We start from the raw sequence: 24989 nt of genomic DNA on the forward strand, positions 1-24989 counted from the left end.
TGCATATATTTTTTCAATAAAACCACTTCACAAAACCAGTTTCCTTTGGCAACATGAAATTAATTTGAAATTCTGAAGCCAGTATGAAATTTATAAGATATGTCTGCACTCTGCAATAAATAGACCCACTAAAAATTCTCAAGAGGACATGCTTGTAAAGATGCACCAAGTCTGCCATTTTGTTTCCTATAGGCTGTTTTAGGTTCAGGTTGACCATTTCCAGGGGTCCTTTAAAATGAACCTTTCCTAAAGTTTTTTTCCCCCCAGTTAGCCAGTTTTTCACAGCGTGTATTAGACAAACGACCAACGCTAAATTAGAAAACATTTTTCTTTTTTTATGACAAAGTTTGAAGACTTGCCCGAAGTCACAACCCTTGCCTCAATCTTGACATAAAAAAAAGGTCAGTGAAAGAGTGGACTTGCTGCTTGTATTGGACTGTTAAGAGTACATGAATAGAGTACATAGAAAAAGGGACATTTGACAACACATCCAAAGAGACGCCCGTCACATATAAAACATGAATGCATCACATACAAAGAGCACAAGGTATTTTTCCATACAATAAATGGGAGGGCATCTTATAAACAGGGCAGAAAAATAAGCATTTTGTACACTTTAGCTGCATGATGGCAGTGTGCGCATATTGGTCACATAAGCTTCTGATCTGTATTATATACAATTTTATAACACACGAGTCACATTGTGGATAATAGAAAACCTGGAGATTCACTATGATCCCAAAAAGTTGTGCTTCACGACAAGTCGAAGACGTTGATATGTTGTGGAAATCTGTTTCTGTTAGCGTTAGAACGGCACTAAGCAAGCTCTTTAGCTTAGCATGAAAGCAGGGGGGAAAAAAAGATTTTTTGCGTGAGTGAGAAAACTGTTTCCGGGGCTAAGATAGCTTGTGAGTTTCTATTTACACATTTCTGTTAAGCTAGGCTAAATCGACTGTGCTTTACGATAATTCAAAATGTATTTATTCCCTTTTTCCCCCCAGTCTTTGCGCAAACATTAACTTAGCAAACAAGCCAGACTTTACTCGTAAGCATACAGTGATAATTAGTTCATTCTTCTGAGTGATTACGTTTGCAATTCATTCTTCCGACAAAAAACGATCATATTTGTCAAGAAAGGTTGCAGACATTGCATTAATGCCGTTAAGCATGGTTAAAGTGAACAGTGCAAAGACGGCAAGTTCGTAGAGCTGCTACAGTAGAACAGAACCGTGTTAGCTAGCTTGTGTCGCTGAGGACATCCGCGAACATTGGGGCGAAAACCCCCTAACACATTTTAATAACAACGACTGGAAACGAAAATTACAACAATATAAACCATTATTACATTTTAAAAGTGTCAATGCTAAAATGTGGTTAAAGAGCCCGAATAGCTAAGCATAGCAAGGATATTTATTTATTTTTAAAGTGTAAAATTAGTGAAAGCAGGAAAGACTAGTTGAGTATTAAAACAGGAAAATCATTGACGTTACTAACACGTTGGATTCATGGATATTCTTTGCTCCAGCTAATGCCATTTTGTTTGTGTGTGTCAAAACATGTTTTGTTTCCTGAATGTGCTATTGATAAACTAGGAAATGACACCGACGGAAACAAACGTTACAGAATTGCAGAAAAACATCAGGTGGTTTGCTTTTTCTTTTAAAAACAAACTTATGTTCAATATTTTGTCGGATTGCTTCCAAATTTGAACTGCGTTGTACTATGCAGATTGGCGATGCTAAATTACTGAATATTGGCGTTTTCATCATTGCGGTGACTTTTGTTGGCTCACCCTAAACAAACTAACATGTTTGTGAAAATTCAGCCCCATGAGGCAGTATACTTTAAGAACACAAATTTTGGTAGCCATGTCTATTATGACAAGACCCACAAAACAAAAGTCTCAAGAAGCAAACCGATTCCTCTGGCTTTTGTCCAATTGCTACCAAATTTCAACCTCTTATACAAGACAGATGAACAACACCAAATTATAAAATGTTGGGTGTTTTTGTCAATGCATGTGGGGCGAGTGAAAAAATACAGGAAGCATGCCATTTTGGTTTGGAGCACACATTTTAGGGCCATTTTGGCTGTTTCCTAGGATCCTTCAAAGAGAAACTCCACCTCGAGATGTGATGTGAGCAGAGGTGGGCGTTTGACTAAAGTTTGCCGGTCCGTCATCCGTCAGCAGCGTGGATACTCGTCCGATATCCATCAATCCATTTTTGTTTTTTTTTCCAAGACAATCCAAGTTGTAATCGTCCGTCGGTCAGTCCGTCATGTTTTTTTAACCGCACCTCCGTCAGTAATCGTCAAAGGTCCGCCGGTCCGTCAATCCGGAAAAAAAAAAGGTCCAACATATGAAAAATCAATCAATCCATCCATCAACTGAGCCGATTTGATTAAAATGGTAAGTGGAGTGAACTATGTACATCATAATATGTTGGCTTGCTGTTCAAACAGTTTTACACTTACATACATTTGACATTTCACATAGCCTACACTTATTTGCCAATTCATTGAACTGTTAAGTGGGAGCCTGCTGCCGCTTTAACGCTTAAAAGTTTAACTTTTTTTTAGTTTTGCTTACCTTAACCAGAATCCCGTCATATTGTTACCAAAAGTACTATCCAGGTGGATTAAAATGCTTCCGAGTCCTTGTGCAAACCGAAATAAAGTAAATGTAAGAATAATTTTGAAATACTTATAACACATTTGCTGATTATGCTAAATGAACATGTTTGAGTTATTTTGTTTACTATATATATTTGTATTGTAAACTAAATATAAGAATGATGTGATATTTGCTTGCAATGAAGAAATTGCTTCTGTTCCATTACAATAAATCAATGGGTTTTTTTTTTCCTTCGAATTCAACTTATTCTTCTTCTGTCTTATAGCGGTTGGCAAACAACTTTTGGCGCATTAGTGCCACCTTCTGAAGTGCAGTGTGACCCTGCAAAATACCATTTCACAACCTCCTAAAACTACTCTTCCCAATAATAAAAATATAAATGTAAAATTTAACTCACAAGAACTTCTCTATAAAACTGTCTCTATATTCAAAGCTACTTTCTTACTTCTCAGCTCATTAATAAGTCAGCCTGACTAACTCATGATTCTCTTTGTGCATACCGCCACCTGCTGTACATATAGAGTCAATGCTGTCACATTTCCATCTCTCAGTCAGCAACACAGGCATCCGTCAATGATGGACTGTGGGGTCCATTCGTACTTGACCAGGTTAATGATTATTACACAGGCGGACGAAAATACACTTCCATTTTTTTTTTTTAAAGTTTCCCGTCCCTCAGCCAAATGGGCGTCCGTCAGTGACAGAGACGGACCGGTCTGTCGTTCAGATGGAACGCCCACCTCTGGATTGGTATGAGTACTACCAAATTTGAACCTCATAAACTAGACAGTTTCGAGTTTTCTTCATAACATGTTGGCAGAGCATTGCGCTAAAGTCTGATGATGTCAAACTTTAGACCTGATTGGTTGGTAGCTCAACAGGAATGTGTGCTAATGAATCGCCATGGTCAAATACTTACAAATATTGCACCGTGGTAGAATATTGGGAGCGGTGAGGTATAGCATCTTGGAAAAGTCTAGAAGGTGCGGTCGTCATTACAGGACTCGGTGGTGTGGTCAAAGACCTCGCAGATGTCGCAGTAGGGCCGCTCATTGTCGCGCTGGCCGCGGTAGCTGGAGTGCGGCACGGCGTCGGGACTCTGTGCTTGCGTGGGGCAGTCCTCCGTGTCGTGCAGGTCGAAGCAGTCACAGATGTCGCAGAAGGGGCGCGGTGGAGCCTTTTTGACGTGCTTGGACTCCGCCGGCTCCACACTAACCAAATCAGCATATTATTATTTCAGTCCAGTTATACACAATGAATGTGGCAACTACAACAAGTGTATGATTTAATACAGTAAATAACAAGGAATTTTTGAATATGTAGTTTTCATGGGTTTCATTTAGCCAAAGGTTCACAAACCCAAAGGGTACAATTTGACGCAAATAGTATATTATTGATATAGAGTGGTGCCTTGAGATACGAGTGAGGAGTGAAGTTTTTAGATGGACACAGAGAGCCCGAGGGCACTTTGAGATGTTGGATCGTGGCAGGAAGCCGGACTAACTAGAGAAAACCCACACGAGCACTTGGACAACATGCCAAGATTCGAAACCGCGAACGTCACAACTGTGGGGCATGCTAACCACTAGTCCGTCATGCTGCCCGTAGATTATTTTATTGTATTGCGGTGCGCTCTTACCCGTCCGTGCCGTCGTTGCCGATGAACTCCGCCAAGGCCAGCTTCTTAAGTTTGACCTTCAGCTCTTCATTCTTGCGTTGCAGGTCGACAATGACGCTGTTCAAGAAGTTAATCTGATGGGAGAAACGTTTGGTCAAACATTCATTTTGGGGACGATGGCGCCGACGGCGGGGGTGGGCGTCCACCTCACCTGACCCTCGGCAAACTCCTTCTCCTCCCTAAGCTGCTCCATAGCCTTGTCACCTGAAGGGGGCAGTGGTGAGTTAGTGACCAAGATCAACCAGTCTAAAAATCTGCATTAAGTGTTTGATATTATATATAATAAATAATTAATACAAGTTAATGGACTGAACTTCATTAAGCGACAACCAACAAAGTGCATCATCATTTTTAAATTACACATGGTTAAGGATATAGTATAGACAAGCACTAAAACAACAAGAGAAGATCCTAATCCTATAAAACAGGGTTAAAATCCCAAGACAGCCAAGTCTTGAGAGAATGTTCTAGACCACAGGTGTCAAACTCAAGACCCGGGGCCCAGATTTGTCCCGCGACGTCATTTTCCGTGGCCCGCGAAGGCAAATCATGTGTGTGGACTTGACATGTTTCTTTGAAATTGTCTTCACTGTTAAAGTGGAAGTCAACACAAACATTTTCTTTCAAGAATATGTTCTATGCAAGCCCACTCGTTGAAATAGGGCATTCTGATGAACATTGCGTTTGTGGAATAAGTGTTAATCCACTCGTTTTTAGCCGTCTCAGGTAGCAGCCATTTTGTCTTCTGTCGACTGAAAATGACATCACAACTGCTGACAACGACCAATCACGGCTCAGATTCAGAAAACAGGTCAGTCGTGATTGGTCGTTGTGAGCAGTTTTAATGTCATTTTCAGTCGAAGTCGAAGGCAAAATGGCCGCCCCCAGAGATGGCTAAAAACGAGTGCATTTTGCTGCTTAATTTATATTCCACAAACGCAAAATTATTCAGAATGCCCTGTTTCAACTAGTGGACCTGCTGGGAACATATTCTTGAAAAAAATATGTTTGAGTTGACTATCTCTTAACATATTGTCGCTGTCCTGTGAAAAACACTTTTTTTTTTTCTTAATTTTACTTTCTTAGTTTTATGTATGGTGTTTCCGTGTTACAGCCATAGGCTTGATGTGAAAATTAAAAAAGGTTTCCAAAATTGGAGATACGTGTTTTTCACAGAACAGCGACGATATGAGACATTGCAAGCATTTGTTATCAATCCGTCCTTTAAAATACATTGAAAAATAGTTGACCAAACTTTTTACTGGCTTCTGATTTCAAAACTAGTTATCCATCAATTTGTTGTGTACATGTGATAAAATAAGGAGATCATACATCGTCATATGGGTTCACAGTTGTCGGCCCTCCCAGGAACACGATAACTATGATGTGTCCCGTTACAAAAATGAGTTTGACATCCCTATTCTATACCCAAGATAAACTACTGGTTTCTCATTTTTCCTCATATGGGGCTTTTTGAGTTTTTCCTTGCCCTCCTGGGGCTTAAGATCAGGGGATGTCGTTAATATGTTGTCAGCTATGGCCATGTGAAGCCCTTTGAGACTTTCATGTGATTAAGGGCTATATATTCCTCACCTGAAAGCGTTTCCTCCCGGTCGCCATCCTCCGAGGCTGCCCGTCCCATGAGCCTTTGCTCCAGGGAGCGGACGCGCTCCCGCAACTGAGCCTTGTCGTGCTCCAGCGTGGCCACGGCCGATCGCAGTGTCTCGGCCACAGCATTCTGGCCCCGCAACGCCAGCACCTGACGTGAGAAGAGCAGAGAGAGGCCGTGATTAGGAAGAGGATGAGGAGGAGGACGAGGATGGTGATGCCGTGGTTTTCCTTCAGGACAAGCACCTCATTCCTCAGCATCTCAAGCTCTTGCTCTTTGTCGTTAGCGAACACGTTCGGAGAGTCCTGGACACCAGGGTCCTGAGTGGACATTTTTCTGCACAAAAAGTAGCATTTTAATACATATTTATGTATATTTTGCTTCTTTTTTATTGGTATTTAAGTCACCATTTTGATTCATATTTGTCACATGTAGATTTGTCATATTTTTATTAAAATTTGTAATATTCCTATTTATTTTTTAATTGAAGTTAGTTTTATTCACATTTACATATCATAATCAAATTCATATTGTCACATCTTGATTACTATTTTGGACTTTTCGTGCGTCAAGTGAACTTGTTTTACATTTGGGTGGCAATCAAAAATATTGAATGTAAATGTAAATATTTCAATATTAAATATTTACATAAATTTACATTTACGTAAATATTTAAATATTTACTTCAAACATTTTCTTCTCGCAGTTTGACCCATATAAAGTACTAACTTTATATTTCCACCATTTCCCCTAGGTGAATAGGATTTTCAGAATCCCAACAAATATGAGGTTGAACAGCGTCATGTAACCAATTAATTTTGCCCTGATGAGCTAATATTGCAGCTTAGTGCCATGTATTTTTGTGTGCTTGAATAGAATATAGAATCAAAACAACAACATCGCAAAAATGAGAGGAACCAAATCTTCAACGTAACAATCATCTGAGCTGCGTAGACAACAGCTGTTCTCTCACTACCAAGCCACACAGACACACACACAGTGATGTCATTGCTGGAGCCAGGCGGCGAGGAGGACAGCAATTACATAACACCAGCAGAGTGATGGGAGGAAGCAGGAAGTGTTTGATTGCTTTTTTTGTGATGATAGCACAGCCAATTACATAAATCTGTGGCTCTGACATCTCGTTGGGGGAGATGGGGGGGGGGTGCCATGCACAAACACACGTGCACACGCACGCACATACGTTCTAAAAATAAATCTGAACATCAGGCAGAAGATCAACACAAAAACAACATGAATCATCTACTGCTTTGACTGAATAATTACTGCATTTCCTCAGAATGTAACCCATGCTCTAATAGACGCAATGCCTCAGTTCATCTGCAGGTGTGTCGTCTACTTCAACAAATGAAAGTTTCACCTCCAATATTATAAACATGAAATAAAAAAATACTAACAGAAAGAGGGATTATATGGCTGGGAATATTGTTGTATGCTCTGTTTGTATGTGTTGTTGCCGTTTGTGTTAAAGTAGCAGATCCTTGTTAGCTTATGAGTACCGTAATATTGATGCTAATTTCGATAAGCCTGTTAGCATTAGTCTAGTTTAAAATAATATGCTTTGGTTGAATATATTGGTGTTAGAATATACAATGCTTAATATTCTTTTTTTTCTTTTTCTTCTCTTTGTTCCCTCAAAATGGTATTATACAATACTCAACCGTATTCGACCAATTTCGTAATACTGAGAGAGGGAGAATAAGTGCTAATGAATACTTGCTTTTTAATAGTGTTTTGATAAGTCTACATGCATTAAGGCATGTGGGAGTGATAAAACTATCAAATATATTTCAAAAACTATCATTTATGTTTTTTTTAAATTCTATTTTGCAGATTTTCTCCATTTGGCGGGTGGGTTTGGAACGTATGAACAGACTCAATCAAAGAATGTGTCATTAAAACCTACAGTATAGAATGATACTTACCCGTCCTTATGGATGAGGTGCTGCTGCTCCCGAGTGAGACTTAGCTCCTCTTGGTATTTGCAATTCTGCTGCTTCAGTTTGTCCAGCTGCACACAAAAACACGCATGGAGGTCGGGAAACAGAATACGTCATGAATAAACCATACAAGATAAGCAGCAGCAGGTCACAGGACAACACGGGAAACATTTAGATGTACTAATGAATGCATATGAATGATTGCAACACTTGAACGTGTCTAAAAATAAACTTTCAAATACGTGCAGCAGGAGTCAATAATTAATTAGAACTTTCACATTAGTGACTATGCTGCGTCAGACACGTGCGCTTCTGTTTAACTACATGTAGTTAAATGCCTCTCACTTAGTAAGATGGAATTTGGTCGGCATGTATATGTATATCAAGAGTAGACCTGTGAAAACATTTAGTACATTTTCAGAGCCCAAAACATTTTTTTGAAAAATTCAGCCGCATAAGCCAGTTTCACTTGGCAACATGAAACTCGGTAGATGTGTCGATCACGAGCGGCCCCATAAAAACGTCACAAGAAGCTATGGCCTGTCAGCCATTTTGGGTCAAAGCAGTCATTTTAGGGTCATTTTTGCAATTTCCTTGGGTGCAGCAAAGACCCCATAGCCAATGTCAACAAGCACTTTCAGCCATTTACAGAATGTTGGGCCAAAAAGCTTCAGCCCATGACATCAGACTTCCAACTTGTCCCAATGTACAGTAATTAAAATTTATAAAACCAGTTTATTTCTTTACACTTTCTTTTATTGTTTTTATAAAATACGCTGCTGTATGGCAAAATGCTGGTGTTTATTATTGGGCAAATCAAGGTGAATGTAAAAGCCTCTGTGCAGAAAGGTGATCTTTTCAGGCATTTAAAAACAAATGCGGAAATGTGGTTTCGTATCATAGTTATCGAGTTGCAATGTTACTGCATGTTGAGCTGCTGACAGACTTATGGAGGTCCTTAGAGGTGAGTCAGTATGTGTTAAAGAGGCAAGAAGTCGTACCTGGTAGCAAGGCGAGTACACGCCTCCGGAGTAAACATGACGCAGCGCCGCAATGTCCATACCTGCGTTGTAGCCCCACCCCCCACCCCCCCACTAAAAACGGAATACCGCTACACTGGCATGAATTAAGTGCTCAGCCCCTACTACCACTGCCAATACCGTACAACAGACTGTGAGAGAGACAGAACAGCCTCGCTCTCTCCATCTCTCTCGCTCTCTCGCTCTCTCTCTCTCTCTCTCTCTCTCTCTGGCTTCAATTACGTAAGCAGGACTAAGCCCCGCCTCCATCCTACTGATGCTGCTCGGCCTTTTTGTTTCCACACCAGCGACGACAAGCATCACGCCAGGCTGGAAGCATCAGCTGATGTTCACGCACGACATAAACATTGAATGTCACTTGTACCCACCATTAGAATAAAAATGTATGAGTACTTCAACCATGGCAGCACAATAAGAAGTGGTTAGCATGTCTGCCGGACAGTTGCTAGGTTCGGGTTCCAATCGCATCTCCCATATTACAAATGTAACAACAAAGGTATTCTCTGTCCTGGAAATTTAGCACAATATCCAGGAAATATTATTTTTGGTGTAACACAGAAGGGTATTGATGAATGTGACCATAGAACAAGGACTAGACAGTCAGTACACGTCTCTGTCATTTAGGTATTTTTTCCCCAGAAAAGTAATGTTTTACCACATTAACAATTTCTAGATTGTAATTCTATAACTTCATAAAAAAAAAAAAAAAATACAATCTTTAAAAAATAATTACACTTCTAAGCCAGACCTAAAAAAAAAAGCAGAATTTTACCAAAGTAAAATGCCAAGTTTTGATAAATTGGTGCACTAATTGTAAATATAAATAATAAAACAAAATAAACAGTTATCTTTTTAAAATGAAGAAAAAAAATTGACATGTATTTTGACTATTTTTTTAAACCACATTTACAAATGACTTTGAACATCTGACCGTTTTCCCACCTCTATTCTTATTTACCAGTCATTAATGAAATGAAAACAATGATGGCCACACTAAATATTCACACTTTGGGCACAATTTGGACATTTTCACTTAGGGGTGTACTGGGCCTGTTTTAAATTATGAAAAAAAATACAACTGTAATATGTCTTTTTTCAAATGTCACTTGCCTAAGATTTGTCTTAAGTACAATTAATTGAGGTTTACGATGGCAACAGTTTAACAGTGGAACGGATTACTTCTCTTTCTATTAATCACAGTGTGTCACATGAGGTGTGCCACGTGAGGATTACATCATCACGCACTGCGGCGAACAGATTTGAGAACGTCGTCGCGAGTGCGCTCGGCTGCTTTTAAAATGTGCGTAATGACTTCCTGTTGGCAACTTGGCACTGGATCCACCAAGTTCTAACCTGCGTCTCCAGCGCCTTCTTCTCATCGGTCAGCTTCTCCAGGGAAAGCGAAGTCCCCTCCGACGTCTCAATGGCCTGTGTTGACAAGACAGCAAACGTGACAGGCTCACTAATGTGACTTATTACGACTGTGTTGGCCGCCTGAGAACATGAAATAATGCATTCTATGCTGTGTTCACTGGAGCGTGCGCGGGAACGCAGCATACGCGGGTCCCTGGGGGTGAAGGTGCTCCATTTAAAGCAAGGCTCCGGAAGCACCAGGCCACGCACCCCATTTGGTAACAGGCCACACAGTGGGAGTGAGCAAAAATATATTTTAGGTCTGCAACTAACGATTACTTTGATGATTGATTAATCTGTCTATTATTTTGTTGATTAATCGATGAATTAAAAAGATTTAAAAAACATTTTAATTTCCATCCCTTTATTAAAAAAAAAAAACTGGATATTATCTCAAATCGACAGTACAGAACTTAGACAAACAAATTCATTATGACTCGGTTACCGGTTTTGTCCATAGCATGTCGAAAAATAGGCAAAAATGTTGATCGCGGTTTTCCAAAGTAAAACCTTTTTTTTTTTTTTTTTTTTTAGAACCAACAAACATAATCAGTCTGCTTTGATCAAAGAAGGTAACAAAATGATTTACTGATTAGCAAAAATAATTATTGATTAATTTTATCATTTTATCTCCAATATATTTGATTGAGATCATAGTCTGAAATAAGTTGTTTTGAAAATCAGGTGCATCAGCTTGTGACTCGTTCAAAACACTGAGTTAATAATGATGTCAAACAACCTCGAGAGCCAGCTTGCGTGCCACTAAATGTCAGTGAAAACACTTGTTATTCTGATTGGACATTTTCTTCCAAATTCTGTGCTTTTTTTTTTCCTTTACAGAACATGACAACAAGAGCCAAGTGCCACAGCATTAAATTCACACGCAGTGTAATCCAATGTAAAAGTTAACCTGTGACAGCCGAGTCTTGAGCTCTTGTTCTCGGCACTGACTCCCCTCTTTCAGCTCCTGGAAGTCCTTCTTCCACTGCTCCAATTCTGACAAACAACAAAAGCCGTCTTGTTGGAGGGCCGCGGGCGTAAAGGTAAGATGGCAGGTAAAGTGATTGGCAAAGTGACAGGTAAGGTGGCAGGTGAGGCGACAGGTGGGGTTAGCAAGTCAGTCAGTGAGTGAAATGATAGGTAAAGGTGACATAGAGCATATGGTAAATTATAGGAATGTTTACGGTGAGGTGGCACATGAGATGGTAGGTAAGCTTGAAAAGTAGTGTAACCTGGAAAGTTCAGAAGAAGGTGAAGTGAGAAGAAGGATGGCAAGTAAGGTGACATGACACTCTCTGAAGTAAATTGCGAATAAGGTGGTGAGAAAGGTCGACAAGAGAGGTGGCTGTTAGGGTGAAGTGTTTTGTTGCTTACCTTGCGCGGCCTTTGCCATCTTGCCGCTCTCTTGCTCGGCCCGCTGCAGCTGTAGTCTCTGCAGAATAGAAAGAGGCTGTGAAGACGCAGTAACATTCTTGTCCTTCGACTTCAACGGGCAGGAATGAGCTTTGTGAACCAAATGTCTCCTAATGAGGCCACTTTAACAATGCCCTCAAGTCCAAATAAATACAAACAAGCATGTATGCTATAAATGTGCTGTCATGTACGTATTTACTTAACTTCAACAAAAATCGTTTGCTGGAGGATAACATTTTGGATTTAAGAGGTAAGACTAACAACACATGCACTCAATACACTCAAACATACTTCCTTGACACCAATTACTCTGTCCTATAAGCCCGGGGGCTAACTGTAACTGGTATGACTCCGGAGCAATCTAATTGGACAGTTAGTAGTAGTATGTTTTGCACTTTTTTTTCCTTACCAAGTTGCTCAGCTGCTGTTGCAGCGAGTCCTTATCATCCTGAATGGACCGGAGCTCCTTGCCTTTGCTCTCTAGGTCCACGCTCAGCTCACTGATCTGCGGTGGACAACGTGTTTGCCTTCTTAGATATTGATATGATACACCTCAGGTATTTGGATTTACAATTGAGCCAGAACAAACCTTCTTCTCCTGGGACTGGGCTTGGGCCTTGAGGCTGGTTAGCTGCTGCTGGGAGAGTGACGCCGCGTCCTCTTTTTGGAGCGACGCCCGAAGACGCAGCTGAAGGTCTGACACCTCCCGCTCCAGCTCCATGATGCGCGAACGTTCCGACACCGTGGCCACCTGCATGGCAAGGTGGAGAACAAGTCCATTTTTACAGCGCCCGGCCGGATGTGAGCATAGCCGCCAACCCCCGGGGTGGACTGAATCTTACGAAAGTTGTCATTTGCCTTTACATATCTGCATATAATCTGACACATTACACATTATTTTCGAATGGCTGCTGTCATGTGAACAGAAATCAGCGATGTACGGCGTACATGTTTGAAAAGGTGTCTCCACCTGTACAAATTACGCCAACAGTGTACAACTTGACAGGTATGTGAGAGCAACCTGCTAGCATTAGCAGTGGCTAACGCTGAGTGGCAAAAACAGAAGTATAAACAGCTACAATGAAGCCTCGGTTTTGACGATGACTTTTTTCCAAAAGGTCTGACTAAAACTGAATGACATGGAAATTGAAGCTATATTTCCCATAGGAAAAAATGTAAATCAAATGAATGTTCCAGGCACCCCAAAAAAGTACAAAAAATGCATTTTATAGAGAATAATTATAGTTTAACATACAAATAAACAATGTAAAATTGGCTTTTTGTGCTTTCATCTTTATGAAAGTACCCGCACTTGAAGTGTGTGGTTCAAGTGGTTGATTATGCAGTCGCTCTCAATAAATAAGCACAAAAACCCAAGGCTGGATTTCCTTTAAATACATGTGACATGCTATTTTTTGTCAAAGGAACTGCTACGGATTGAGGTGTTGAAGTTGAGTTCACATTTAAGTTATGACAGCGGCAAGGCAGCGGGTGATTAGCCAGGCTCTGTGTAAAAGGCAAAAGCGAATACTAGAGCTTCTGTTACGGCTCTGACGTGCTAATTATGCTGAATCTCTGCGTGAAAGAGGAATCTGAAACCCTATTAGCTTCAGTGTCAAACTTGCATCATTATTGCTGTAAAGGCGGCGTGTATTTCTTTTAATATAGCTCCAGCAGCGGGCAGCCATTTTCAGGATTTTACCCTGGTGTCCTCTAAATCCCGCTGGAGTTTGTCGGCTTTGGTCTTTTCAAAGAGCAGGCTCTGCTCAAGCTCCTTAATGCAGGCGTGCTCCAGGCGGATCTGCGTCTGTTTGTGCGAGAGAGAGAGAGAGAGAGAAAAGCGAGAAAGGGGCTAGCGTGCATGCTTTAGGCCACACATAAGAGCAGCACAGAGAGGAAGCACTCCGCCATACAATAAAATGTTGCGACAGGGTGACATAAACAAAACCTTGGGCCAGCGGCTAATTTAGCGAGAGAAGGCAAAAGACAAGACTCTCTGGTGAGGTGACAGGTAAAGGTGCCAAATAAGGTGGGAGATGAGATGACAGGTAAGGTGGTCAAAGAGATGCCAGGTGAGGTGGCAAGCGAGGTGGCAGATCAGGTGACAGGTCAGGTAATGGGTCACATGAGAGGCAATGTGGAGGATGTGACAGGTGAATTGACAATGACCGGTAAATTAACCCCCGGGCAGATTAGGTGACAGTGATGCGGCGGGTGAAGTGAAAGGAATAAGGCAAGTAAGGTGCCTTATGAAGAAATTGGTTAGGTGACACTTGAGGTGGCAGGTAAGTTTGGTAAGGAAAGTGTACATCTAAGGTGGTAGTTAAGGTGACGGGTAAGGTAATATGTAAAATAAAAGGTGAGGCTGACGGGTGACCAAACAGTCCGTCTGCCTTTGTCTCCTCTCGTCAGCGCTAAATCAGCATTGAAAAGACAGAAAGGTAGCAAGAGGAGGACGTACAACACTCTCCATGCATGTGAATGAAGCGGGAATGAATAACGTATGAAGAAAGTACAGCTAAAAATTTGGAGGAGGAAGTGCAAGTGCAGATGAAATTTAGAACAAAATCAAATGAACTGACTAACAATAACCTGTTTTTCTGATGGGAAAATGGAGGGATCTATTGGAGTAGGGCAGGGCTATTCAACTGACAGATCAATCCCGCCAAACATGTTGGTCCAGCCCCGCGAAAGATTGCCAAAAAGAAAAAAAACACAGACGGTCGCCACATGTACACGTCCTTGTTACACACCGCCTGGAAGGTAGGAGGCGCTGTGCAGTGCTACGCCTCTCTGCCGACAGTAGAAAAAGAATAAGGAAGAGGCTTTAGAGGAGGAGAAAGGGAAAAAGCTTGAGAGGAGCCGCGGCGGCGCCTCGATCCGACGCTCGGTTAGTGAACATTTCGCAATCTAAACTAAAAAAACAAAAAACAAAGTTTGATTTGGAAAATCGGCAGCTTAATTCCGCGTGGACCGACAAATACGCGTACGTTGGTAGTCCCGAAGGCAGACCGATGTGTTTGCTCTGTAACCAAATGAATGCAGTTCCAAAAGAATACCACCTTCGAGACCCTGTTCTCAGAGTTTGGCGTGGAAGAAGACGCCCATTAAACAGCTTTGCCGGTGAAGATTCACCTTCAGTCATCTTGTGGTGGATTCATGTTTTATGAGGCATGAGTTTTTAAACTAGGCTTCATGAAAAACAGATGAATTACGTAAGCGGAAAGTTACCTCCAGGTCGCCTTTGGTGATGCACGCCTCCTCCACTCGAAACTGCAGGTCTTCCACTTTCCTGTCGCGGAAGGACAAAATAGTCAAGAAGACTTTCACGAGTATAAAAGTTTTAAGCGACGTCACCCTAGAGTGCAGACCTTCTCTCCTCCTCCAGCTGGTTGAGCAGCTCCACTTTGTCCCGGTCGGCTGCTTCTACCATCGACCTCAGCTGGTCCAGCTTAGCCTCTGTCTCCACAGCGTACTGACACACACACACACACACACACACACACACACACACACACACACACACACACACCAACACAAACATGCACACGCACACACGAGATTGCACACACACAATTTTCTCATGTAAAGTTGTCAGAGGTGGTTAGAGTAGGCAAAAATTGTACTTAGAGGAGTACTTGAGAAAAACGTGTTCTGCAAATAATTACTTATGTACTCAGTTACTCAGTACTCGAGTAGTTTACCACAATGAGTAACTTCAGATTTATTCCTTTTAATCAAGGCATCAACATAGAATATAGACATTATCCAACAAGATTATTTAACTAAAACAGAAACTAAATGTAGACTGAATCAAATAAATGATTTGTAATATTTGTACGTGCTTGTGTAACAGCCGACCAGAAAGTAACAGGAAGGCTTATCCTGCCGGTTGGTCCATTTCTGTTAGAAGTCTGAAAACACTCCGCCAGCCCCTCTTCCTATTGGATGAGCATTCTGGTGTCACGGCGACGCCGCTCTGGAATTGACCATTTTTCAATTCGAGGGTACGTAACACCAAGCCATGGGGTCTTCCTTGTGGTTCTTGGCATATATTCAAAAATAAACAATGTTCTTAATCCCCTCATTGTGGTGTTTGTCTTTGATTCATGAGAGGGGTCACGCTTTGTTTCACTCAATTATTTATTTTATGTCAAAGTGGCAATGACCTGACCAATCTCAATAAATGGACCTTTGACTTGTTGAAAAAACATTTTTGCAGCCCTCCGGGGCTTGTAATTTGCATACCGCTGCCCAAGCGTATCGCATACCTGATCGCGGCCCTTCCTCAACAGGACGAGCTCCTGCTGCACCTCCCCAGCGTGGCTGGTGGCCTTGGCCACTTCGCAGCGCTCCAGGTCGCGCTCGGCCAGCAGCTGCTCGATGTGCTGCTGCTTCTCCTTCAACGCCTCCTGCAGCGCCGTGGTACCTGAGATTTTGCGAGCGTACCTGGCCGACGTCTCTGTCAACTGAGCAAGGAAGAGAAAAATTACATGGACTAAAAATGCACGTTGAGGCGTTGAGGAAATGGCGCTGCCTCACCAGTCCCGCTCGGCTGGGTTTGCCGCTGACGGAGGAGGCCGTGGAGCTGATGGAGCTGATGGAGGAGGCGCTCGGGCTCCTTTTGAGGAGGGACCTCCGGCGGGAGCTCCTGGCTTTGGTTGGCGTGGTGCACGGGAAGCCGATACGCGTCACCTTGTGGACTGGGGCGAAGAGGCCATGCCGGGGCATACACTGAAAATACCTGAGCGGGTTGTGGGACGGACACGCAATGTAATAAGGATGTTGCCATGATGTTGGCAAAATATAACTATGGGCTCAGACTGAGATGGAATAACTGTAAATCATGGGAAATCGTGGAAATAGAAATCGTCTATGTCTAACTGTCACCATCATAAAACTTTAATTCACTGTACTTAAATATTAGCAAAAAAAAATAACTTAAAATGTATTGCACATGATGAATATGAAATGAAAATGTGTATGTTAAAGTTTACTAACAGTTTGTAAAGATTAAATGCAAAATGTAACTACTTCATAAATGCACTGTACACAAAAAGTAAGAAAAAAAAAGAAATAATGTACTGGATTCCACACATGGTGACTAGGGGCGGATTTAGGGCATTGTAACAAAGCAAGGGCTACCCAATCTGGCTAATTAAGCAATAGTGCAACTTTTCTGACAATTTTTTTTTAGAAAAATGCAACCAGCAAAAAAATACAGGTACTTTTGGGCTTTACTGGAGTCTGGATTACAGTGTGCATGTGAAGTACAAGTGGGTGACGGTGAGTGCAATGTGTATGTGTACCTGGTGCCAGCTACCGCCCCGTCGTTCTTGCCCAGAGGCTCATCCAGTTCCACACCGCACCAATCCCCTTTGGCGAAATCCGTTTCACCCAAGAAGCGTACCACTCCCGCCTTGGTCCCGCCCACCTGACCGCAACAGACATAACGTAAACCAACAGAAAAATTCCATTTGGATTTACTGGCTTCTTGGGGAATGCCTATCTTACCAGGACACGATCTCCTCTCCTGAGTTCCCGCTTGTTCTTTTTCATGGATTCCGTGTCAGACAGGTTGGACACCGACTCGGTGGATTGGACTGTTCGGTTCAGCGTGCCAGTTAGCTTTCCGCCGGGAGGAACATTCCGTAAGTTTTCGACGGTCCCCGATGATGCCGTCCCGCCTGCCGTGGTCTCGCTTCTCGCTTGCGTGAGCTTAGCTTGCCCCCCATTGGCTTCCTTCTCCAGCAGTGGTGTTCTGGTCAGCTTGGAGGGCCGCGTGAAAATCCCCCTGCCGTCGTCGCACTGGAAGTAGCGCACGCCCGCCACCGAGCCGTCGTTTTTGCCGATGGGTTCGTCCAGCACGATGCCCGCCCACTGGCCCGGGGCGAACTGTGTGCCGCCCACGAACTGCACGTGGCCAGGCTTGTTGCCGTTGACCCAGACACGTTCCCCCGTCTGAAAGTCGGCGACACCATCCTGACCAAGGGAGGTGACGCCAGCACCGGGGGGCTTCTCAGAAGCTGGAAGTGGCTTTGGAGTTCCTGCAATGACAGTTTTCAAGATTTTTATGAGTATGGGCAGTGGGTGTCAACTACTGTCATGCCAGTAGTTGACACCTGCAGTTTCCTCTTCTATTAATATTTGTGGTTCCCACAGAGCAGAGAGAATATAAGACTGTGACTATTGTTACATGGTATATTAAATAGAGCACTAACACATAGAAATGTTCATTTTCATGTGTTAATGTGTTGGTTGAACATTTTGGTGTTTAATTCTCTTTTATTGTGTAAGTTTTACAGTAAACTTCACTGAGGTTGACAAACAGTTTGAAGCAGGCACATTTTTCCTTTATTTGGAGAACTCTACAAGTGAAGTGATATGTGATAATGTCCCATTCCTTGATAGCCAGACAGTGAGACAGGCACTAAGGAATACTTAGTAGTGACTTTTAAAATGTTTTACTTTATTTGGTTAAGCCCAAATGTGTGTAAAGCATGCGGGATATGTATTTTCAAAACATAATAATAATAATAATAATAAATAAATTATATATGCGGTGTCTCTATCTCATGGATTTTCCTAGCATGGGTTGGTCTGGAACATTAAGAGCATTTGGTGTATGCTAACATAGAACTACGTAAAAGTAAAACAAACTTTTGGCAGGAGTGTGTGGAGAGGTGTATAAAGGTATGATTCCTCTCTTGGGTTCTTACCTGAGGAAGGAGTGGTCTTTATGGTCACTACAGGTGGACGGCCTATTTTAGTAGGGGGCTTGAGCCCACTGGCTTTACCCACTGTACTCATGGCTCCTGCTTTGTCCATCTTATGGAGGGGAGTCCTTCCCCACCATGTGATTGGCGGGACCTGAAACATGTGCATCATGTTACACTGCTTTTATGTGTTTATGGATGAAATACAGGATCTTCAAAACATCATCATACACGGCCTCTGAACCTCCGCCAGTTCATGACTCACATACTCTAGAATTCTGTCTTAAAATAGGTTATAAATAAGGCTAGGGCGAAAACAAACATCGGCTAACTTGGTTAAGTCCACCACAAAAATTGGTCGACACAAAAATGTCTGTCTCGTATAGTTGTATATAATTACTCCAAAGCACAGATGGCAGAGGGGTACACAGGAACATTTGTGGTGTGTAATCGATCGGATAACCGATTCTAAAAAGATTAGTTTGGGACAGCACATACAGGTAGATGCTTCCAAAATGCTTTTCTCCTAATAAGCCCATTTAATGTTTAGGTTATGTCATTGTGTTGTGGGGTTTATAATTGTTGTGACCTGTGTCAGCCATCGTAACTTGAGTCATATTATTCTAAAGCAGGGGCGCCCAAGACCGGTCCTCGAGAGCACCTATGCAGCCTGATTTAGATGTTTTTCTCTCTTCTAACAAACTTGAATGAAATGATCAGCTCATCAGCAATCTTTGCAAAAGCCTGATAACGATCCCGATCATTTGAACTGGGGATGTTGGAGGAGGGAGACATCTAAAACAGGCTGTACATGCAGTGATTCACGAGGACCGGATTTGGGCTACCCTGTTCTGTTCTGTTAACATCCACCACTGATACTAGGAATCCATACCTTTCTCTGCATCAAAATTTCCCACAGCAAACTAACACTGTTAGTCGGGTCCGAGTAGACCAGTACGTGAATGGTAAACCGCGAATATGCGGGAGTGCAGTGTATACAACCACTGAGGAAATAGGAACTCCATCAACAAATCTCTGCTCGCTAACCCCTCCCAGCCGGCGCGTTCGCACCCAAACAACTCGCTGCCCCCCTTGCGCTGTCAATGGCACTGATGTCAGCCTTCAACTACTTTTGACGAGTTCAAATTGTCAAATTATGTTGGCATACGTCAGTCATACAGCAAACATAATAGAGGCATGTGTTGTGTTTATGTCGGGAGTTGTGCTGGACTGACTTTAAATAGTTCACCGCCAAATATATGTCTCCACGCAAATGGTATCTTTTCACAATTAAAATGGCGTCTCAATGAGTCGACGTTTTTAAACTAATTTTATGCTATTTTTAGCCGCTTTCATGTCAGTGTAATTCACGGGCTAGCTAGCAACAGATTAGCAATATAAAGGCGTAAACCAACAGGGGGCGACTTGAACATAAACGACAGCGTGTCGCCGCTTTGAACGTGACAGCTACGTCAAAGGTAGACGCGTGTGTGGAAAAGTGTCGCCGTGGACGCTTACTTGCTGCCAGCCGGGGTGGATGCTGCCGCCGCGTACCGTTACATGACATGTTTTTCCAGGCACAGGCAGCCTTTTCCCTCTCCTCCTCTTCGGGCTAGGTCCCACCTCGCGTGACGTCACAATCTTACTCCATGCCGCCTTCACCTTCAGGGACCTCGCTGGAAGCTCGGTCATCTGGCAACTGCAAAATCGGAGCCCCAATACACCGCTGTGTAGAAAACTGTTTCAGGATTTATTACAGACATCCAGTTTGGGGTCGGGTACTTGTGCGCTCTGCTTGAAAATATTACCTAGATTCAGATGGTTTTATTTCGTGCAACCACTTGACAAAATAAAATAGAGTAAATGCACATTTTTTTCAATGCACTGAAAAAAAAGATCCTTTGGATTTAATTTTAACATGTACTGTACATCGGTTGCACACGATTAAAATGTGGTAGATCTATGTAATTTTCGCCAAAATAAACATGTAACTTTAATCATGTGCAACCGAAAATCAGTGTTTTTCCCTCAGTGTGCCAGTGAAGTGTTAGGTGTTCACCTGTTATAATGTCACTAGTAGTTTAAGATCATTCAGCTAATCTGAGTTTCTATATCACTGACGTTGGATGGAAACCTCATACAGCATATCCAAAACTATCACTTTTCAGGAAACCAAAATGAAAAAAATTAATAAATCAACACACGCACAGGGACTGACCAGTTTGTGAAAAACAAACTGACCATATTTGGACATAGGTTTCAGCCCAAAATCGGCGATATGCAGTAAGCCAGTTTGACTAAGTTAGCTAAATTTATCAACAGCTCAATAATAAGTACGAGCACTCGGTACGTTTCTAAAGGTGAAATACTTTGTGCAGAGATCATTTGTTTTTTCATTGTGCCAAGTTATCAAAAGATATATACAGTGTTACTCCACTATTTGTGGGGAATAGGGCCAGAGCCCTGCCGCAAATAGCGAAAATTCACAATTGACGGCCCGCCCCACAAAAGTTTATAATTGCCTATAGATGCCACAAGTGTTAAAACACTACTTTTCTACTTGCCAGGGCCTGACAAAATTAAGTTCCTGCCCTTAGTGAAAGATAGTTCCTTGGCACCAAGAGTAAGAGCATTTAAAAAAAAACAAAAAACTGAATGTAATCTCCATCATTACGCTCAAAGGCAGCAGATGAGGACAGATGAGCAACCCTGAAAAGAAATATTTTTAATGGTTCTAACAAGGGAAAATCGTAATCTATGAGCCAACGCTTTCACTTCAGGTAACAACAGTGTGTGGAGGGGCTGACATGATACCACACCTTTCGGCAAGAAACATGAACAAAACCAAAAGAAATTTCAAGTGAGTGGCCGGGTGATGTGCAGCGTTTTATGTACAGTAAATAAAATAGGTATAAAATGACGTTAAGGTGTACATTTGGCCGAGTTGTCGTGTCAGGTCACATCCATTTTTCAGTAAAAGTGCACATTTTGGTCTTCACTTCTTCACCTCGCCCAGATCATCGATGCTGTCGTCATCCACCTGAGAGACACAACACATTTTTACTATTTCTAGCTTCTTTGTATAAGGTTAGCAACTTTGAGCTAATTTTGCTATGGTTAGCTCATACAAGCTTCCTTAACTCATTCACTGCCATTGACATATTTGTCTTTCCACAGTCCCAACCATTCAATCCCAGGAATTTATTTATATATTTTTTTCAACATTTTTCAAACATTAGGGTAAAAGAGGGTTTGAAAATGTCTGGCAAAAAATGAGTTAAAAATCATTATTAGCTAGTCTGAGCTTCTTTGTACATGCATAGTAGCCCGGTTGAACCAATTTACCTAGAGGTAGCTAGCCTGAACTTATTTGTATACAAATTCGCCAGTATGAACTAATTTAGCAAGGTTTATCTATTTTGAGATTCTTTATATAAACTACAGTAATCCAGTTTAAGATAATTTAGCTAATTAATTGGAGGCGGGACGAGTAGCTGTGAAGTCATGTCAATGAGGGGCTATGTGCATGGGCGTTGTTCATAAGTTCAGAAGAGGCAAAAAAAAAAAAAAAAAAGAGAGAGATTATGAGAGGGCAGTACGGACCATCTATTCTCCAAAAAGAATTTGAATTTGTAATTAATTTGTTTAATGATACCACACTTGTTTGTTTGTGCGCGCCACATCCAGTCACTCGTCATAAGTACGAGGTGACTGTCTTCCTATTGGTCAATGCTGAAGAACCCATCGAAGGATGACATAGGATACGTCACACAATTTGGTAAGACGTACAAAGCTTCGGACATGCCAGACTTTAGTCATGGTGGTCGTGAAGTGTCCCAGATGCCAAACGACCAATCGTTGAGTACGTCACACTACACGGGTTACGATGCTTCAAGACAACTCAAAATCTGCTACGAGACACTATGTTTGTCTGCGACACGTCTGTCGGCAAAAGAATCAGGCTATATTCGTGTAGTCTGACATCGGCATTAGACGGTCTGAGTTAAATTATCGACCATTCACTACTCTGAGCTAGTTAGCTAGCCTGTCCAACTTTATAGTTAACTTTAAGTGGTTCTTGACACAGGTAACTAGCTCGTCGTACTTTATATACAGCTTATTCATCTATGTACAGTTAGATAGCTTGTCAAACATTATGCACTGTAAGTTTGTGCTACTTTATATCGAGTTTACTAGTTTGGGTTACTTGATATCTACTTTGCTAGCATGAAGCACGTGATACTCTTTGTAGTACTTAGTTTCCAATACGCTATTATTATTTGATATAAAGTCACCTCGGGCCACTTCTCTTGAATGACGTCAGTGATGTCGTCGGTGAAATCTCCCTGAATGATGATCTCGTCCTCCGCCGTGACGGAGGCGCCACAGGAGAACTTCTGAGCAAAGAACCGCTGAGCCTCTTTCAGCTCAATGTCTGTAGACCATCACCAGTACACAACACTGTTTCAGCATACAAAATCCACGCAGGATACATGCATTCATGCAACAAACTCACCAAAGGTTGCCAAGCCGCACACCCGCGTCACGTATTTCTTCTTGGCTCGCGGGATTTTGGCTATCGTCACCTTCTGAGGCACCGTCTTCTTCTTCTGTTTGATTTGACCTCGCCCACCTGGACAGAAAAGCAACATGTGAGTACAATGGAGACAACGGAGGCCACAATTCACTCAATCCTGACTAAACTGTTGCTGCTCAAACCTCTCTTCTGCTTCTTTTTCTCCTCCTCCTCACCAGCAGGGGGAACATCCCCAGCCTCGGGGTCCTTTTTGGGGGCTTTGGCTGCGGGGCCAGTTGGACAAAAGGACACAATGCAAACTGTTAAACACCAACATCACAAAAACAAACAAAAAAAGACAACTTTATTGGCCCTCACCGAGAGTCATCCGGGCAAAAACATCCGGGAAGTTCTTCTCCAGCCACTGCCGACATTTGGCTGGCTCGGGCATGTACTCGCAATACTGTCCACGGTATAGATTACAATTAATAAAGTGACAGTCACAGCATACAGAGTACTTTACGCATGTTACACTCACCTCTGAAGGCAGAGAGCACACTGTGGAGGGGAGGGAGGAAAAAGGAAATTAATCTTAACTTCTGCATCGCAGACAAGGTACGAGACAATATTTATTATATTTATTTAATTTAAGGTCCACTAGCTTAATGCTAACTCCCAGTGCAAAACGCCATGACAGACTAACAAAACTATTAATTAAATTATCGTAGTGTCCGTCGGCTCAAATTGCATACATCATGTGACCAAAGCCAGAAAACAGACGAGGCGTAATGTTCACAGTGCGAGCCCAAGAGGGCACTATGATGTCAATTTCAGTTGACAGGATGAGGCAGTGCTGCATAAAAGGTGAAAACGGGTGGATTTATCTGCTTAATTCTTACTTCACCAACCCAATATTAGCGTCAATATCATGTTTAAACTAGTGTGGGCATGTAGAACACATTATTGCAAAGAATGCTTTTTGACTTGACATCCTAAAGTTGCTACTACTGACACTGCCTTGTTAGCACGTGGCCTCATCTCACTTCACACCCATGTTGTTTGTGTCAGCAGCATCAGCAGGGATGTGCGATTAACTTTGGAATCATCTTAATAACATAATTCAAAAATGAACCTATTTGCCCACATCTATGTAAACAAAAATTAATATTTACCTCCACAGTAAAGAACTTTCAATGGGTACTTTGAATCGGGATCGACCGTTTCATGTTCTGTAGACTCCATCTCAGTAGTAGCCATCATAAAATGTCTGAAAAAACAAACATGTTTGATGTAAGAGCTGTCATAGTTAGCATTTTTTTAATCATCTAAAATAACGTAATTCCTCAAAGACCTCTAAACTTTAGAACGGAAGTGGATACAGTTGTTTTTTGTTTTCAACATGTTTTTTTGATTGTGATGGGGTGTATCATTAGCTTCCTCAGTAGCACCTACAGCTAAATGAATCTGCTTGAGCCGGTTAACACGCGCCCGTAAAATTTAATTGCAAATTGAATAGCATTTTAATGAACAACAAAGGCAGAGTTGTTTTCGTGCTACGAGTATCGTAAATAGGCTTTTCAAAACACAGTCGCGTTAGAGTAATTGTTTCTTCAGCCTACTGTTGAGTCACACAGCTGTCACCGTTAGCATCTCGTTAGCTTAGCGGGCTATCTCTTCTGCCACAAACTCAAGGAAAACAGCCGCGCAACGCACCCTGCAGAATATCCGTTAAAAGCGATTTCTCCTCAATAACAACGTTGGCATTGTTGGCCTTGATGGACGCTTTAGAAAGTCATTCTTTTTTGGGCGCTATCGTAGTTTAGTTGGCGTACTTTGGCACGCCTCGCACGCAGCGCTTTTCTCGCTTGTGTGATGGAAGAGTGGCGGACGAAAGAGTACTCACTGGCATGAGCTCCCCCTGCAGCTTCGAAGACAACACATCCTCGTATAGGTTGGAATTTTACAGTCATCGTTTAAAATTTTTACTTAAATTCATATATATTTTCTA

General features: G+C 42.1%; 2 protein-coding genes across 7 annotated transcripts; both read right to left on the reverse strand.

The window, feature by feature from the left end:
* Positions 1–409: 409 nt before the first annotated feature.
* clip1b (CAP-GLY domain containing linker protein 1b) lies at positions 410–20140 on the reverse strand. 2 transcript variants are annotated; one of them, XM_086054298.1, is made up of 20 exons: positions 19984–20140; positions 18469–18619; positions 17264–17796; positions 17059–17183; positions 16292–16493; positions 16021–16218; positions 15121–15224; positions 14981–15041; positions 13452–13556; positions 12339–12500; positions 12159–12254; positions 11711–11768; positions 11247–11332; positions 10277–10351; positions 7869–7954; positions 6168–6258; positions 5907–6072; positions 4465–4517; positions 4275–4387; positions 410–3846 (listed from the first exon to the last, which is right to left on the reverse strand). In XM_086054298.1, exons 2-20 carry the CDS (start codon positions 18575–18577, stop codon positions 3612–3614), a joined length of 2658 nt encoding a protein of 885 aa, XP_085910424.1. In that variant the 5' UTR covers positions 18578–18619; positions 19984–20140; the 3' UTR covers positions 410–3611. The 2 variants fall into 2 exon arrangements, with proteins under 2 accessions (XP_085910424.1, XP_085910425.1); XM_086054299.1 differs by lacking the exon at positions 13452–13556.
* Positions 20141–21170: 1030 nt separating this feature from the next.
* denr (density-regulated protein) lies at positions 21171–24913 on the reverse strand. Of its 5 annotated transcripts, none has more exons than XM_086053881.1 (8): positions 24885–24913; positions 24154–24248; positions 23520–23539; positions 23360–23444; positions 23185–23265; positions 22982–23098; positions 22761–22900; positions 21171–21505 (listed from the first exon to the last, which is right to left on the reverse strand). In XM_086053881.1, the coding sequence occupies exons 2-8, from the start codon at positions 24239–24241 to the stop codon at positions 21461–21463; spliced, it is 576 nt and encodes a 191-aa protein (XP_085910007.1). In that variant the 5' UTR covers positions 24242–24248; positions 24885–24913; the 3' UTR covers positions 21171–21460. The 5 variants fall into 5 exon arrangements, with proteins under 5 accessions (XP_085910007.1, XP_085910006.1, XP_085910008.1 ...); XM_086053880.1 differs by having other exon boundaries at positions 23185–23273; positions 23359–23444; positions 24885–24904; XM_086053882.1 differs by lacking the exon at positions 24885–24913 and adding an exon at positions 24695–24875 and having other exon boundaries at positions 23185–23273; positions 23359–23444.
* Positions 24914–24989: the final 76 nt, after the last annotated feature.

This window comes from Filicampus tigris, chromosome 15 (assembly GCF_054856515.1).
Source record: "Filicampus tigris isolate MCC_2025a chromosome 15, RoL_Ftig_1.0, whole genome shotgun sequence".
In the NCBI taxonomy this organism is placed as follows: Eukaryota; Metazoa; Chordata; class Actinopteri; order Syngnathiformes; family Syngnathidae; genus Filicampus; species Filicampus tigris.